This window comes from Pecten maximus, chromosome 15 (genome assembly GCF_902652985.1).
Source record: "Pecten maximus chromosome 15, xPecMax1.1, whole genome shotgun sequence".
In the NCBI taxonomy this organism is placed as follows: Eukaryota; Metazoa; Mollusca; class Bivalvia; order Pectinida; family Pectinidae; genus Pecten; species Pecten maximus.
In genome coordinates, this window is record NC_047029.1 from 34,734,435 (window position 1) to 34,748,562 (window position 14,128).

The 14,128-nt window shown below is 36.2% G+C and overlaps 1 protein-coding gene across 2 annotated transcripts in view; it reads right to left on the bottom strand.

Annotated features, from left to right (window-relative positions):
• LOC117343862 (telomerase reverse transcriptase-like) overlaps nucleotides 1–9,613 on the bottom strand; it is a 29,586-nt gene extending 19,973 nt beyond the window's left edge. The window contains exons 1-7 of one of the 2 annotated variants that reach the window (XM_033906407.1): nucleotides 9,121–9,613; nucleotides 4,867–4,987; nucleotides 4,428–4,501; nucleotides 3,365–3,429; nucleotides 1,130–1,203; nucleotides 814–938; nucleotides 490–587 (exon numbers count right to left, since the gene is read on the bottom strand). In XM_033906407.1, the coding sequence (XP_033762298.1) occupies nucleotides 490–587; nucleotides 814–938; nucleotides 1,130–1,203; nucleotides 3,365–3,429; nucleotides 4,428–4,501; nucleotides 4,867–4,987; nucleotides 9,121–9,460 (897 nt within the window). In that variant the 5' untranslated portion in view covers nucleotides 9,461–9,613. Of the gene's footprint in view, nucleotides 1–489; nucleotides 588–813; nucleotides 939–1,129; nucleotides 1,204–3,364; nucleotides 3,430–4,427; nucleotides 4,502–4,866; nucleotides 4,988–9,120 lie in introns of those variants that run through there. The other variant, XM_033906408.1, reaches the window with a different exon arrangement.
• Nucleotides 9,614–14,128: the final 4,515 nt, after the last annotated feature.

A 14,128-nucleotide genomic window follows, 5' to 3' on the forward strand; every position in this document is an offset into this window, starting at 1 on the left:
GTAATACTTCATAACAGTAAACATCTGTACAGGTAATACTTCATAACAGTAAACATCTGTAAAGGTATTATTACTTCATAACAGTAAACATCTGTAAAGGTAATACTTCGTAACAGTAAACACCTGTAAAGGTAATACTCATAACAGTAAACATCTGTACAGGTAATACTTAATAACAGTAAACATCTGTAAAGGTAATACTTCGTAACAGTAAACATCTGTAAAGGTAATACTTCGTAACAGTAAACATCTGTAAAGGTAATACTTCGTTACAGTAAACATCTGTAAAGGTAATACTTCATAACAGTAAACATCTGTAAAGGTAATACTTCATAACAGTAAACATCTGTAAAGGTATACGTAATACTTTGTTACAGTAAACATCTGTAAAGATAATACTTCGTAACAGTAAACATCTTTAGAAAATCTCAGGTATACAACATTCCCTCGCATTTTCCAACATACAGAAGTAGTATATATTGACAGTACCTCAGGTATCCCCAGATGTTGACTCAAGATCCTTTTTGTTGTCACTTTCGTTGAACGTCTCGCCCGCATGCCCTTCTTCCAGACATCTTGCTGTTTACCTGTGAAGAATTAATTTTAAACTCAACATAAACATGATTATAATGCACACCAAGTTTCAAAGAAATCAGTCAATTTATTTAGGAGGAAGTCTCGGACAAACAAAAGTTTACGCCAGATGGACAATTCTATACCATTAATACTCCCACCATGTTTTGACGATCATATAAAAATAATTTGATTAATTATTGGCCTGTTCTTACAGATACTCTCCAGAAAACCTATTACCGTAGGATGCTTTTCTTATCGTGTCCCTAGCTACGATGAGCGCTCCTTTTCCTTGTTTACCCAGTTTACTTTGACTGTACTGTCCACTACAGCACTGGTTAAAATGTCTCTGATAGGAACAACTCCTGGAAAAAAATTACATCAATATCACTGTAAATTCTGACTCCACAATAATACAGAAATCAATTGTGTGAAAGTTTAGATTACACTTTGACTTCAGTTTGGAATATTTCAGTATTATTTTTACTTTACTACAGTATTTAGCATCCCTTTGGGAGAAAAAATAAAAATACAGTGTACATGTAGGTATCCTTACTTATGTAACTTGAGCATATTCTCCAAAGCAGGTAGAACTCGTGTCCTGTACATCTCTGTGTCTCCAGCCATATTCTGAAGACAAAATAATAAGATATGTAACAGAGCGCATGATAAATTAAACTTAAATCACTGCCTCTGCTAGGGATCGAACCCGGGACCTCTAGCTCACTCATCTTACACTCAACTGATCCAGCTAAAGAGAAGATCTCTCTAGCCGAGAGGTATATTGCTGCTAGTATTTATCAGGGTTACAGATAGAAGAAATAATGAGATAACTGTCATTTGTGTTTTTTCTTCTCTTCTTACACATGATTTGCAATTATTGTTTTTTTTTGTACTACAAATTTGTAACGAGTGATGCGTTTTTCAATATATTAAGTGTTAACACTTTGTACATTGGGATATGTTTGTTTACATCTTGATATTTACAGAAGCTAAAATTTGAGAAATTGTAATCTTCCCGCCATATTCATAAAATATTTTCATGAAAGCTTCAGAGATTCTTTGAACGGTAATGGTGTTACTTGACCATGCAGCTCAGTGTTAGTTTAACTTTAAACAAGAGATCCCAGAGGGATCTTGGCGCCCACCATTGAATGATCTTTATAGGTTCTATCATGTCAGATTGATCTTCTCTCTACTTTTCCCTTCATTTTACTAATCTGTGCAAATTGAGAAACATCCCTCCAGTACTTTTCAAACAAGGGAATCCTAGCTATATAAGAAATTTTAGATTTAGCGATAATGGCTGTTTGTTTGCCAGGCTGTTTTCAGGAAAAAATGGAATATGCTTAACTTCGGTCCAAGGCCAAACTACAATTGAAATTTGAGAAAGATCCCTTCATCACTTCCTGAGAAATAGCGATAACAATCTTCAATTGTCAAAATCCAAGATGGCTGCCTGTCGGCAGTGTTGTTTTCCGATTCGTCTCAAAACACAATATGCATAACTAGGCACCAAGGGGAACCTACATATGAAATTTGAGAAAGATCCCTTCTGTACTTTCTGAGAAATAGCGATAACAATCTTCAATTGTCAAAATCCAAGATGGCTGCCTGTCGGCCATGTTGTTTTCAGATTGGGCTCAAAATTCAATATGCATAACAAGGCACCAAGGGGAACCTACATATGAAATTTGAGAAAGATCCCTTTAGTACTTTTTGAGAAATAGCGATAACAAACTTCTATTGTCAAAATTCAAGATGGCTGTCTGTCGGCCATGTTGTTTTTCAATCGGTCTCAAAATGCAATATGCATAACTAGGCACCAAGGGGAATGTACATATGAAATTTGTGAAAGATCCCTTCAGTACTTTCTGAGAAATAGCGATAACAAACTTCAATTGTCAAAATCCAAGATGGCTGCCTGTCGGCCATGTTGTTTTCAGATTTGGCTCAAAATTCAATATGCATAACAAGGCACCAAGGGGAACCTACATTTGAAATTTGAGAAAGATCCCTTCAGTACTTTCTGAGAAATAGTGATAACAAACTTCAATTGTCAAAATCCAAGATGGCTGTCTGTTGGCCATGTTGTTTATCAATCGGTCTCAAAATACAATATGCATAACTAGGCACCAAGGGGAACCTACATATGAAATTTGAGAAAGATCCCTTCAGTACTTTCTGAGAAATAGCGATAACAAACTTCAATTGTCAAAATCCAAGATGGCTGCCTGTCGGCCATGTTGTTTTCAGATTGGTCTCCAAATGCAATATGCATAACTTAGCACCAAGGGGAACCTACATTTGAAATTTGAGAAAGATCCCTTCAGTACTTTCTGAGAAATAGCGATAACAAACTTCAATTGTCAAAATCCAAGATGGCTGCCTGTTGGCTATGTTGTTTTCTAACTGGTCCAAAAATGGAAAACGCTTAAGTTCGGTCCAAGGCCAAACTACAATTGAAATTTGAGAAAGATCCCTTCATTACTTTCTGAGAAATAGCGATAACAAGAATTGTTTACGGAAGGACGGACGACGGACCACGGATGCAGGCCGATTTGAATAGCCCACCATCTGATGATGGTGGGCTTATAAATCAAAATATTCAACAATTCATTGAAGACAAATATTGAAATTAATTCTATTATGTAGAAGCATATGTCTGGGGGTAAGGCTTTTTTTCCCCAGATTTCTTTCTCTTTAACACTTTTTGTAAGTCCCATAAATAACAGAGGTAAAGACTCATCCAGCTCTATTATAACACTAGATATATACACATTAAAATTACCTTGAATATTTTCTGAAAGAGCTCTTCAGCACCGTTTTCATCTTGTGGCAGTCTGCTCAAAATATCTAAAACATGGAGACCATACTGAAACCAACTGGACCTAATATACTGGTGATTGGGTGGCACAGTGGTAACATACTTACCTTTCACCTAGGCGGCCAGGGTTTGATTCCCCGATCGGACGTGAAAAGGTTAGGAGTGATTACCTACCCGACCATGGGTTTTTCTCCAGGTACTTTGTACTGATTTCCTACTATACGAAGACCCCTTGTATGCTTCCATCCGGGCCAACAAGCATGATCAATATATTAATTTATGATTTTGAAGTTGATATATATATATAACTTAATTCATAATTGTTGTAAAATACTTAATACATTAACATCTAAAGTTTGTACATAGTTAAATCACATAGTGGACATCATATCGATATCCTTCAATTACAGAATTCATGGTCCAGTGACGCAGGAAATTAGGGATGCTGGCATCTAGTATTTACAGTTTTGTGTTTTTATTACAAATTAAATAGCTTAATTTCTCTAAAAGTATCAATGTTATTTCTTAAAAAACTGGAAAAAAGTCATATAAGTGAATTTGCAATACCTCAATATTCATATCAAGAAACTTTATATATTTTACAATTGTTAAGCAAGTTATACCAACTTCTATAAATCATGCTTGTTGGCCTGGATCTAAGTGAAAGAGTGTCTTCCTATGGGAGAAAACTGGAGGACCTGGAGAAAACTCATGTGGTACAGAGCAGGAGACATCCGATACATTTTCATGTCCGATCAGGGGAATCAAACCACAACGGACTGGGTGAAAGGCAACTGTATAACCACTATCCACCAGACAATCAATATTTACACATATCTATATAACATATACAAGGTGATTCCATACTTAGTCTGTCACTTAACTGTGGATATTTGTTCAGTTGTTTTGAAAATAATACCGAAATTTCAACGAATTTGGGAGTTAAACTTGAGTTAGCTGAGAATTAACATGCAGGACACTCATTAATTACATGTTTAAAATAGGGATCGATACAAAATATAATTACAGGATTTCGGAATCTTCTCCAAGAGTTCTCGGGAACAAAACATATTCTTCCTTGGAAAACACTGGCCCTGAAAACTAAAAAATAACAAAAATCAACAGAAATTTGACTGATTAAAACTGCAGACAACCTCATATTGTTATATATCAGATATCCATCTTATGAGAAATTCATAGAATTAATTATTGAACGCTTTACTGAGTGAATTAAGATTTCCAGGACATTGAACACTTGACGGGGTGAAGGTGTCCCAGACATTGAACACTTGACTCAAGGGTGAAGGTGTCCCAGACATTGAACACTTGACAGGGTGAAAGTGTCCCAGACATTGAACACTTGACAGGGTGAAGGTGTCCCAGACATTGAACACTTGACTGGGTGAAAGTGTCCCAGACATTGAACACTTGACTGGGGTGAAGGTTTTCCAGTATTTAAAACATACCTGTTTGGTTCTGGTATTGTGTTGCTGTCTGGCTCATATTCACTAAGTGCAATTTCCTCAATAGGATTATTTCCGTATCCACTTTCATTTTTCTGATGGTGCCGCTTTTTATTTCTGCGCCCTTTAACATCAGAATTAGAATTAAGAACTAATTATCCTCAAATAAGACCTCCTCCCCTACTTTAAAAGTTTAGTACTGTTTTTCTCCTAAAATAAGCCCCCTCCCCTTGAGTAAAAGTTTAGTAATGTTTTTCTCCTCAAATAAGCCCCCTCCCCTTGAGAAAAAGTTTAGTAATGTATTTCTCCTCAAATAAGCCCCCTCCCCTTGAGAAAAAGTTTAGTAATGTATTTCTCCTCAAATAAGCCCCCTCCCCTTGAGTAAAAGTTAAGTAATGTATTTCTCCTAAAAAAAAACCCCTCCTCTTGCGTAAAAGTTTAGTAATGTATTTCTCCTCAAATAAGCCCCCTCCCCTTGAGTAAAAGGTAAGTAATGCATTTCTCCTCAAATAAGCCCACTCCCCTTGAGTAAAAGTTAAGTAATGTATTTCTCCTCAAAAAAAACCCCTCCTCTTGCGTAAAAGTTTAGTAATGTATTTCTCCTCAAATAAGCCCCCTCCCTTTGAGTAAAAGTTAAGTAATGTATTTCTCCTAAAAAAAAAACCCTCCTCTTGCATAAAAGTTTAGTAATGTATTTCTCCTCAAATAAGCCCCCTCCCCTTGAGTAAAAGTTTAGTAATGTATTTAAATTCTCCTAAAAAAAATCCTTTCACTTTTGTAAATGTTTATAGTACTGAATTTATCCTCAAACAAGAGATCCCAGAGGGATCTTGGCGCCCACCATTGAATGATCTTTATAGGTTCCATGTCAGATTGATCTTTTCTCTACTTTTCTCTTCCTCTAAGTGTTACTAATCTGTGCAAATTCAGAAACAGCCCTCTAGTACTATTCAAACAAGGGGAACCTATATATAAAATTTAAGATTTAGCGCTAATGGCTGTCTGTCGGTCATGTTGTTTTCGGATTGGTCCCAAAATGCAATACCAGGGACCAAGGGGAACCTACATATGAAATTTGAGAAAGATCGGTCCCAAAATGCAATACCAGGGACCAAGGGGAACCTACATATGAAATTTGAGAAAGATCCTTTCAGTACGTACCTTCTGTAAAATAGCAATAACAAACTTCAATTTTCAGATTGGTCTCAAAATGCAATATGCATAACTTAGGCACCGAGGGGAACCTATATATGAAATTTGAGAAAGATCCCTTCAGCACTTCCTGAGAAATAGCAATAACAAACTTCAATTGTCAAAATCCAAGATGGCTGCCTGTCGGCCATGTTAATTTCTGATTGGCCTCAAAATGCAATATGCATAACTAGGCACCAAGGGGAACCTACATATGAAATTTGAGAAAGATCCCTTCAAAACTTTCTGAGAAATAGCGATAACAAACTTCAATTGTCAAAATCCAAGATGGCTGCCTGTCGGCCATGTTGTTTTCTGATTAGTCTCAAAATGCAATATGCATAACTAGATACCGAGGGGAACCTACATATGAAATTTGAGAAAGATCCCTTCAGCACTTTCTGAGAAATAGCGATAACAAACTTCAATTGTCAAAATCCAAGATGGCTGCCTGTCGGCCATGTTGTTTTCCCGATAGGTCCCAAAATGCAATATGCACAACGAGGCACTGAGGGGGACCTACATATGAAATTTGAGAAAGATCCTTTCAGTACTTTCTGAGAAATAGTGATAACAAACTTCAAATATCAAAATCCAAGATGGCTGCCTGTCGGCCATGTTGTTTTCCGATTGGCCTCAAAATGCAATATGCATAACTAAGCACCGAGGGGAACCTACATATGAAATTTGAGAAAGATCCTTTCAGTACTTTCTGAGAAATAGTGATAACAAACTTCAAATATCAAAATCCAAGATGGCTGCCTGTCGGCCATGTTGTTTTCTGATAGGTCACAAAATGCAATATGCATAACTAGGCACCGAGGGGAACCTACATATGAAATTTGAGAAAGATCCCTTCAACACTTTCTGAGAAATAGCGATAACAAACTTCAATTGTCAAAATCCAAGATGGCTGCCTGTCGGCCATGATGTTCTCCGATTGGTCTCAAAATGCAATATGCATAACTAGGCACCATGGGGAACCTATATATGAAATTTGAGAAATATCCCTTCAGCACTTTCTGAGAAATAATGATAACAAACTTCAATTGTCAAAATCCAAGATGGCTGCCTGTCGGCCATTTTGTTTTCCGATAGGTCACAAAATGCAATATGCATAACCAGATACCGAGGGGAACCTACATATGAAATTTGAGAAAGATCCCTCAGTACTTTCTCAGAAATAGCGATAACAAACTTCAATTGTCAAAATCCAAGATGGCTGCCTGTCGGCCATGTTGTTTTCCGATTGGCCTCAAAATGCAATATGCATAACTAGGCACAGAGGGGAACCTACATATGAAATTTGAGAAAGATCCCTTCAGCACTTCCTGAGAAATAGCAATAACAAACTTCAATTGTCAAAATCCAAGATGGCTGCCTGTCGGCCATGTTAATTTCTGATTGGCCTCAAAATGCAATATGCATAACTAGGCACCAAGGGGAACCTACATATGCAATTTGAGAAAGATCCCTTCAGAACTTTCTGAGAAATAGCGATAACAAACTTCAATTGTCAAAATCCAAGATGGCTGCCTGTCGGCCATGTTGTTTTCTGATTAGTCTCAAAATGCAATATGCATAACTAGATACCGAGGGGAACCTACATATGAAATTTGAGAAAGATCCCTTCAGCACTTTCTGAGAAATAGTGATAACAAACTTCAATTGTCAAAATCCAAGATGGCTGCCTGTCGGCCATGTTGTTTTCCGATTGCTCTCAAAATGCAATATGCATAACTCGGAACCAAGGGGAACCTATATATGAAACTTGAGAAAGATCCCTTCAGTACTTTCTGAGAAATAGCGAGAACAAGAATTGTTTACGGATGGAGGGAGGGACGGACGGACGGACGGAGGGACGGACGGACCACGGACCACGGACCACGGACGCAGGGCGATTTGAATAGCCCACCATCTGATGATGGTGGGCTAAAAAGCCCCCTCCTCTTGTGTAAAAATTTAGTACTGTATTTCTCCTAAAAAAAAAACCCTCCTCTTGCGTAAAAGTTTAGTACTGTATTTATCCTCAAATAAGCCCCTCCCCTTGTGTAAAAGTTTAGTACTGTATTTCACATCCAATAGGCCCCTCCTCTTGCGTAAAAATTTAGTACTGTATTTCTCCTCAAATAAGCCCCCTCACCTTGTGTAAAAGTTTAGTACTGTATTTTTTCTCAGATAAGCCCCCTCACCTTGCGTAAAAGTTTAGTACTGAATTTTTCCTCAAATAAGCCCCCTCCCCTTGTGTAAAAGTTTAGTACTGTCTTTCTCCTCAAATAAGCCCCCTCACCTTGCATAAAAGTTTAGTACTGAATTTTTCCTCAAATAAGCCCCCTCCCCTTGTGTAAAAGTTTAGTACTGTATTTCACCTCCAATAAGCCCCCTCCTCTTGTGTAAAAGTTTAGTACTGTATTTCACCTCCAATAAGCCCTCTCCACTAGTATAAGAGTTAGGTACCTTATTTAGCATCCATCATGTACAGCTGTATGTGATTCATGCATCAAAACTATTATGCAAGCACAAACACTCGATGTCAATGGTACACTATGCGCACATTAAACAAATGTAAACATTCAAGATTGTCTAAAGAAAATCTTTAAGAAACATGTTTGTGAGAAGACTGTACGTAAATACATACAATTCTTCACAAATTTATCCCTACATTATCAATTCAGATTGACCTTTTGCCATGGAAGATTTCTGCAAAATTTCATCAAAACAAATATTGGTGTGTTTGAGAAGAAGCCAAAAATGTAAATTGTTTATAGAAGGATAACAGACAAAAGGCCACTCGAGACTTTGGCTCAGGTGACCTAAATTTTCCAAATATATTAAATTCTTAAATATGAAATATAATAAATACTCAGTTGAGTCGATTGTCATTTCATCATACATGTATCTAGGACTCTTAGGCTTATGACCATATAGGAAGGGTTTCGGGGTGTATTCTTGTGGAATAAAATAAATCTTCAAAATCCTTACATAAAAAGTTTAGTAAGTTCTGAATGGTAGTGTATACCCTGGGTAATACATATATTTCAATCCTATTTTTCTTTAGATATTTACCTCTGGTTCGTGTTCTTGGCCATGACGGTCCAGAAGAGGGAGCTTGTCTAGGTTGAAACACCCCTTCAAATGAAGGTCTAGATGGACTGAACTGCTGTGACGGTCCTGAAGTGGAAGGTTGTCCACAATTCAGCATTTCTTGAAATTTGGGATGATGAGTCTGTATACTGGATGAAGGTACATATTCTTCACATGTGACCGCTAGCTTGAGTCTCTTACAACCTGGACTACCTGAAGCCCCGGAGTAATTTTCACTGTCATTACCCTGCCCAATATAACCTATGTTACTAATACTCATTGGACTAGCATGGGACGCTGCCATAACATCACTTTTTGCCATCCTCTTTTCAAACCTTTGCCTCTTTCGTCTTTTGTTTTTGAATTGCCAAACGAAGGTCTGACTTGGTCTCCACTCTCATCATTTCTTTGATCTTTCATCTTCTGAATCCGAGCAAATGCCTTTTTTTCTTTATTAAGCTTCCTATTTTGTTTCCTTTTTCTTCTCCTACTGGATTTAGAACCCAATCTACTTTGATTATTCACATTATCCTGTTTTTCATTCAAATCTTCATCCTGGAATTCATCTTCCTCCTCATTTCCATAAAGACCAATATCCTGAAAATCATCATTTCCACCACCTTCATGTTTCCCTTTGAACTCTTTCTCCTTCTGTTTATCAAAGCCAATCTCCTGAAAGTCATCATTTTCATCACTTTCCTGCTTCCCTTCGAACTCTCCCTCCGTCTGTCCATCAATGTCAATCTGCAGCCTTCTATTACCATCATCCTTCAGCTTCTGACTCCTCTCATAGGCTTTCCATTGTTTCTTTTTCTCCTCCCAACGACTCTGATGTCTGTCTTTTGCACTACTCGTGGCCATGGACTGACTTTTGTTATTCTGTCTTTTCCTATTTCTATCAAAATCTTTCCCAAATCCCTTCTCCCTGGCATAGGTTTCTGCTTCAGATCTCAATTCTTCCAAGTCCTTTGTTATATAGGATTTAAGTGCTTGAGTGGAGCTTGTTGCGGTGCTCAAACACTCAACGATAGGTACACACTGCCTTTTCTCAGATCTTTTTTCAGACACTTTTTGACACTTGACAGAAATGCCAGGTTTCCAAAGGTCAAAAATTGGTTTACCTGAAACACGCAACTGTACAGGGTTATCATTACACAGGGTTATCATTAAACACAATTGTACAGGGTTATCATTACACACAATTGTACAGGGGTATCATTACACAGGGTTATCATTAAACACAATTGTACAGGGTTATCATTAAACACAATTGTACAGGGTTATCATTACACACAATTGTACAGGGTTATCATTACACACAATTGTACACGGTTATCATTACACAGGGTTATCATTAAACACAATTGTACAGGGTTATCATTAAACACAATTGTACAGGGTTATCATTACACACAATTGTACAGGGTTATCATTACACACAATTGTACAGGGTTATCATTAAACACAATTTACAGGGTTATCATTACACACAATTGTACAGGGTTATCATTACACACAATTGTACAGGGGATTATTACACACAATTGTACAGGGTTATCATTACACACAATTTTACAAGGTTATCACTACACACAATTGTACAGGGCTATCATTACACACAATTGTACAGGGTTATCATTAAACACAATTGTACAGGGTTATCAATACACACAATTGTACAGGGTTATCAATATACATTATTGTACAGGGTTATCATTAAACACAATTGTACAGGGTTATCAATACACATAATTGTACAGGGTTATCATTACACATAATTGTACAGGGTTATCATTAAACACAATTGTACAGGGTTATCATTACACACAATTGTACAGGGTTATCATTACACACAATTTTACAAGGTTATCACTACACACAATTGTACAGGGTTATCATTACACACAATTGTATAGGGTTATCATTACATTGTACAGGGTTATCATTACACACAATTGTACAGGGTTATCATTACACACAACTGTACAGGGTTATCATTACACACAATTATACAGGGTTATCATTTCACACAATTGTACAAGGTTATCAATACACATAATTGTACAGGGTTATCATTACACATAATTGTACAGGGTTATCATTAAACACAATTGTACAGGGTTATCATTACACACAATTGTACAGGGTTATCATTACACACAATTTTACAAGGTTATCACTACACACAATTGTACAGGGTTATCATTACACACAATTGTATAGGGTTATCATTACACACAATTGTACAGGGTTATCATTACACAGGGTTATCATTAAACACAATTGTACAGGGTTATCATTAAACACAATTGTACAGGGTTATCATTACACACAATTGTACAGGGTTATCATTACACACAATTGTACACGGTTATCATTACACAGGGTTATCATTAAACACAATTGTACAGGGTTATCATTAAACACAATTGTACAGGGTTATCATTACACACAATTGTACAGGGTTATCATTACACACAATTGTACAGGGTTATCATTAAACACAATTTACAGGGTTATCATTACACACAATTGTACAGGGTTATCATTACACACAATTGTACAGGGGATTATTACACACAATTGTACAGGGTTATCATTACACACAATTTTACAAGGTTATCACTACACACAATTGTACAGGGCTATCATTACACACAATTGTACAGGGTTATCATTAAACACAATTGTACAGGGTTATCAATACACACAATTGTACAGGGTTATCAATATACATTATTGTACAGGGTTATCATTAAACACAATTGTACAGGGTTATCAATACACATAATTGTACAGGGTTATCATTACACATAATTGTACAGGGTTATCATTAAACACAATTGTACAGGGTTATCATTACACACAATTGTACAGGGTTATCATTACACACAATTTTACAAGGTTATCACTACACACAATTGTACAGGGTTATCATTACACACAATTGTATAGGGTTATCATTACATTGTACAGGGTTATCATTACACACAATTGTACAGGGTTATCATTACACACAACTGTACAGGGTTATCATTACACACAATTATACAGGGTTATCATTTCACACAATTGTACAAGGTTATCAATACACATAATTGTACAGGGTTATCATTACACATAATTGTACAGGGTTATCATTAAACACAATTGTACAGGGTTATCATTACACACAATTGTACAGGGTTATCATTACACACAATTTTACAAGGTTATCACTACACACAATTGTACAGGGTTATCATTACACACAATTGTATAGGGTTATCATTACACACAATTGTACAGGGTTATCATTACACACAATTGTACAGGGTTATCATTACACACAATTATACAGGGTTATCATTACACACAATTGTATAGGGTTATCATTACACAGGGTTATCATTACATACAATTGTACAGGGTTATCATTACACACAATTGTACAGGGTTATCATTACACACAATTGTACAGGGTTATCATTACACATAATTGTACAGGGTTATCATTACATTGTACAGGGTAATCATTACACATAATTGTACAGGGTTATTTTTACACACAATTGTACAGGGTTATTATTACACACAATTGTACAAGGTTATTATTACACACAATTGTACAGGGTTATCATTACACACAATTGTACAGGGTTATCATTACACAGGGTTATCATTACACACAATTGTACAGGGTTATCATTACACAGGGTTATCATTACACACAATTGTACATGGTTATCATTACACACAATTGTACAGGGTTATCATTACATTGTACAGGGTTATCATTACACACAATTGTACAGGGGGTTATCATCACACACAATTGTACAGGGTTATCATTACACACAATTGTACAGGGTTATCATTAAACACAATTGTACAGGGTTATCAATACACATAATTGTACAGGGTTATCATTACACATAATTGTAAAGGGTTATCATTACATTGTACAGGGTTATCAATACACACAATTGTACAGGGTTATCATTACACACAATTGTACAGGGTTATCATTACACACAATTGTACAGGGTTATCATTACACACAATTGTACAGGGTTATCATTACACACAACTGTACAGGGTTATCATTACACACAATTGTACAGGGTTATCATTAAACACAATTGTACAGGGTTATCATTACACACAATTGTACAGGGTTATCATTACACATAATTGTAAAGGGTTATCATTACATTGTACATGGTTATCATTACATTGTACAGGGTTATCAATACACATTATTGTACAGGGTTATCATTAAACACAATTGTACAGGGTTATCAATATACATTATTGTACAGGGTTATCATTAAACACAATTGTACAGGGTTATCAATACACATAATTGTACAGGGTTATCATTACACATAATTGTAAAGAGTTATCATTACATTGTACAGGGTTATCAATACACACAATTGTACAGGGTTATCATTACACACAATTGTACAGGGTTATCATTACACACAATTGTACACGGTTATCATTACACGGGGTTATCATTAAACACAATTGTACAGGGTTATCATTAAACACAATTGTACAGGGTTATCATTACACACAATTGTACAGGGTTATCATTAAACACAATTGTACAGGGTTATCATTACACACAATTGTACAAGGTTATCATTACACACAATTGTACAGGGGATTATTACACACAATTGTACAGGGTTATCATTACACACAATTTTACAAGGTTATCACTACACACAATTGTACAGGGCTATCATTACACACAATTGTACAGGGTTATCATTAAACACAATTGTACAGGGTTATCAATACACATAATTGTACAGGGTTATCATTACACATAATTGTAAAGGGTTATCATTACATTGTACAGGGTTATCATTACACACAATTGTACAGGGTTATCATTACACACAATTGTACAGGGTTATCATTACACACAATTGTACAGGGTTATCATTACACACAATTGTACAGGGTTATCATTACACACAACTGTACAGGGTTATCA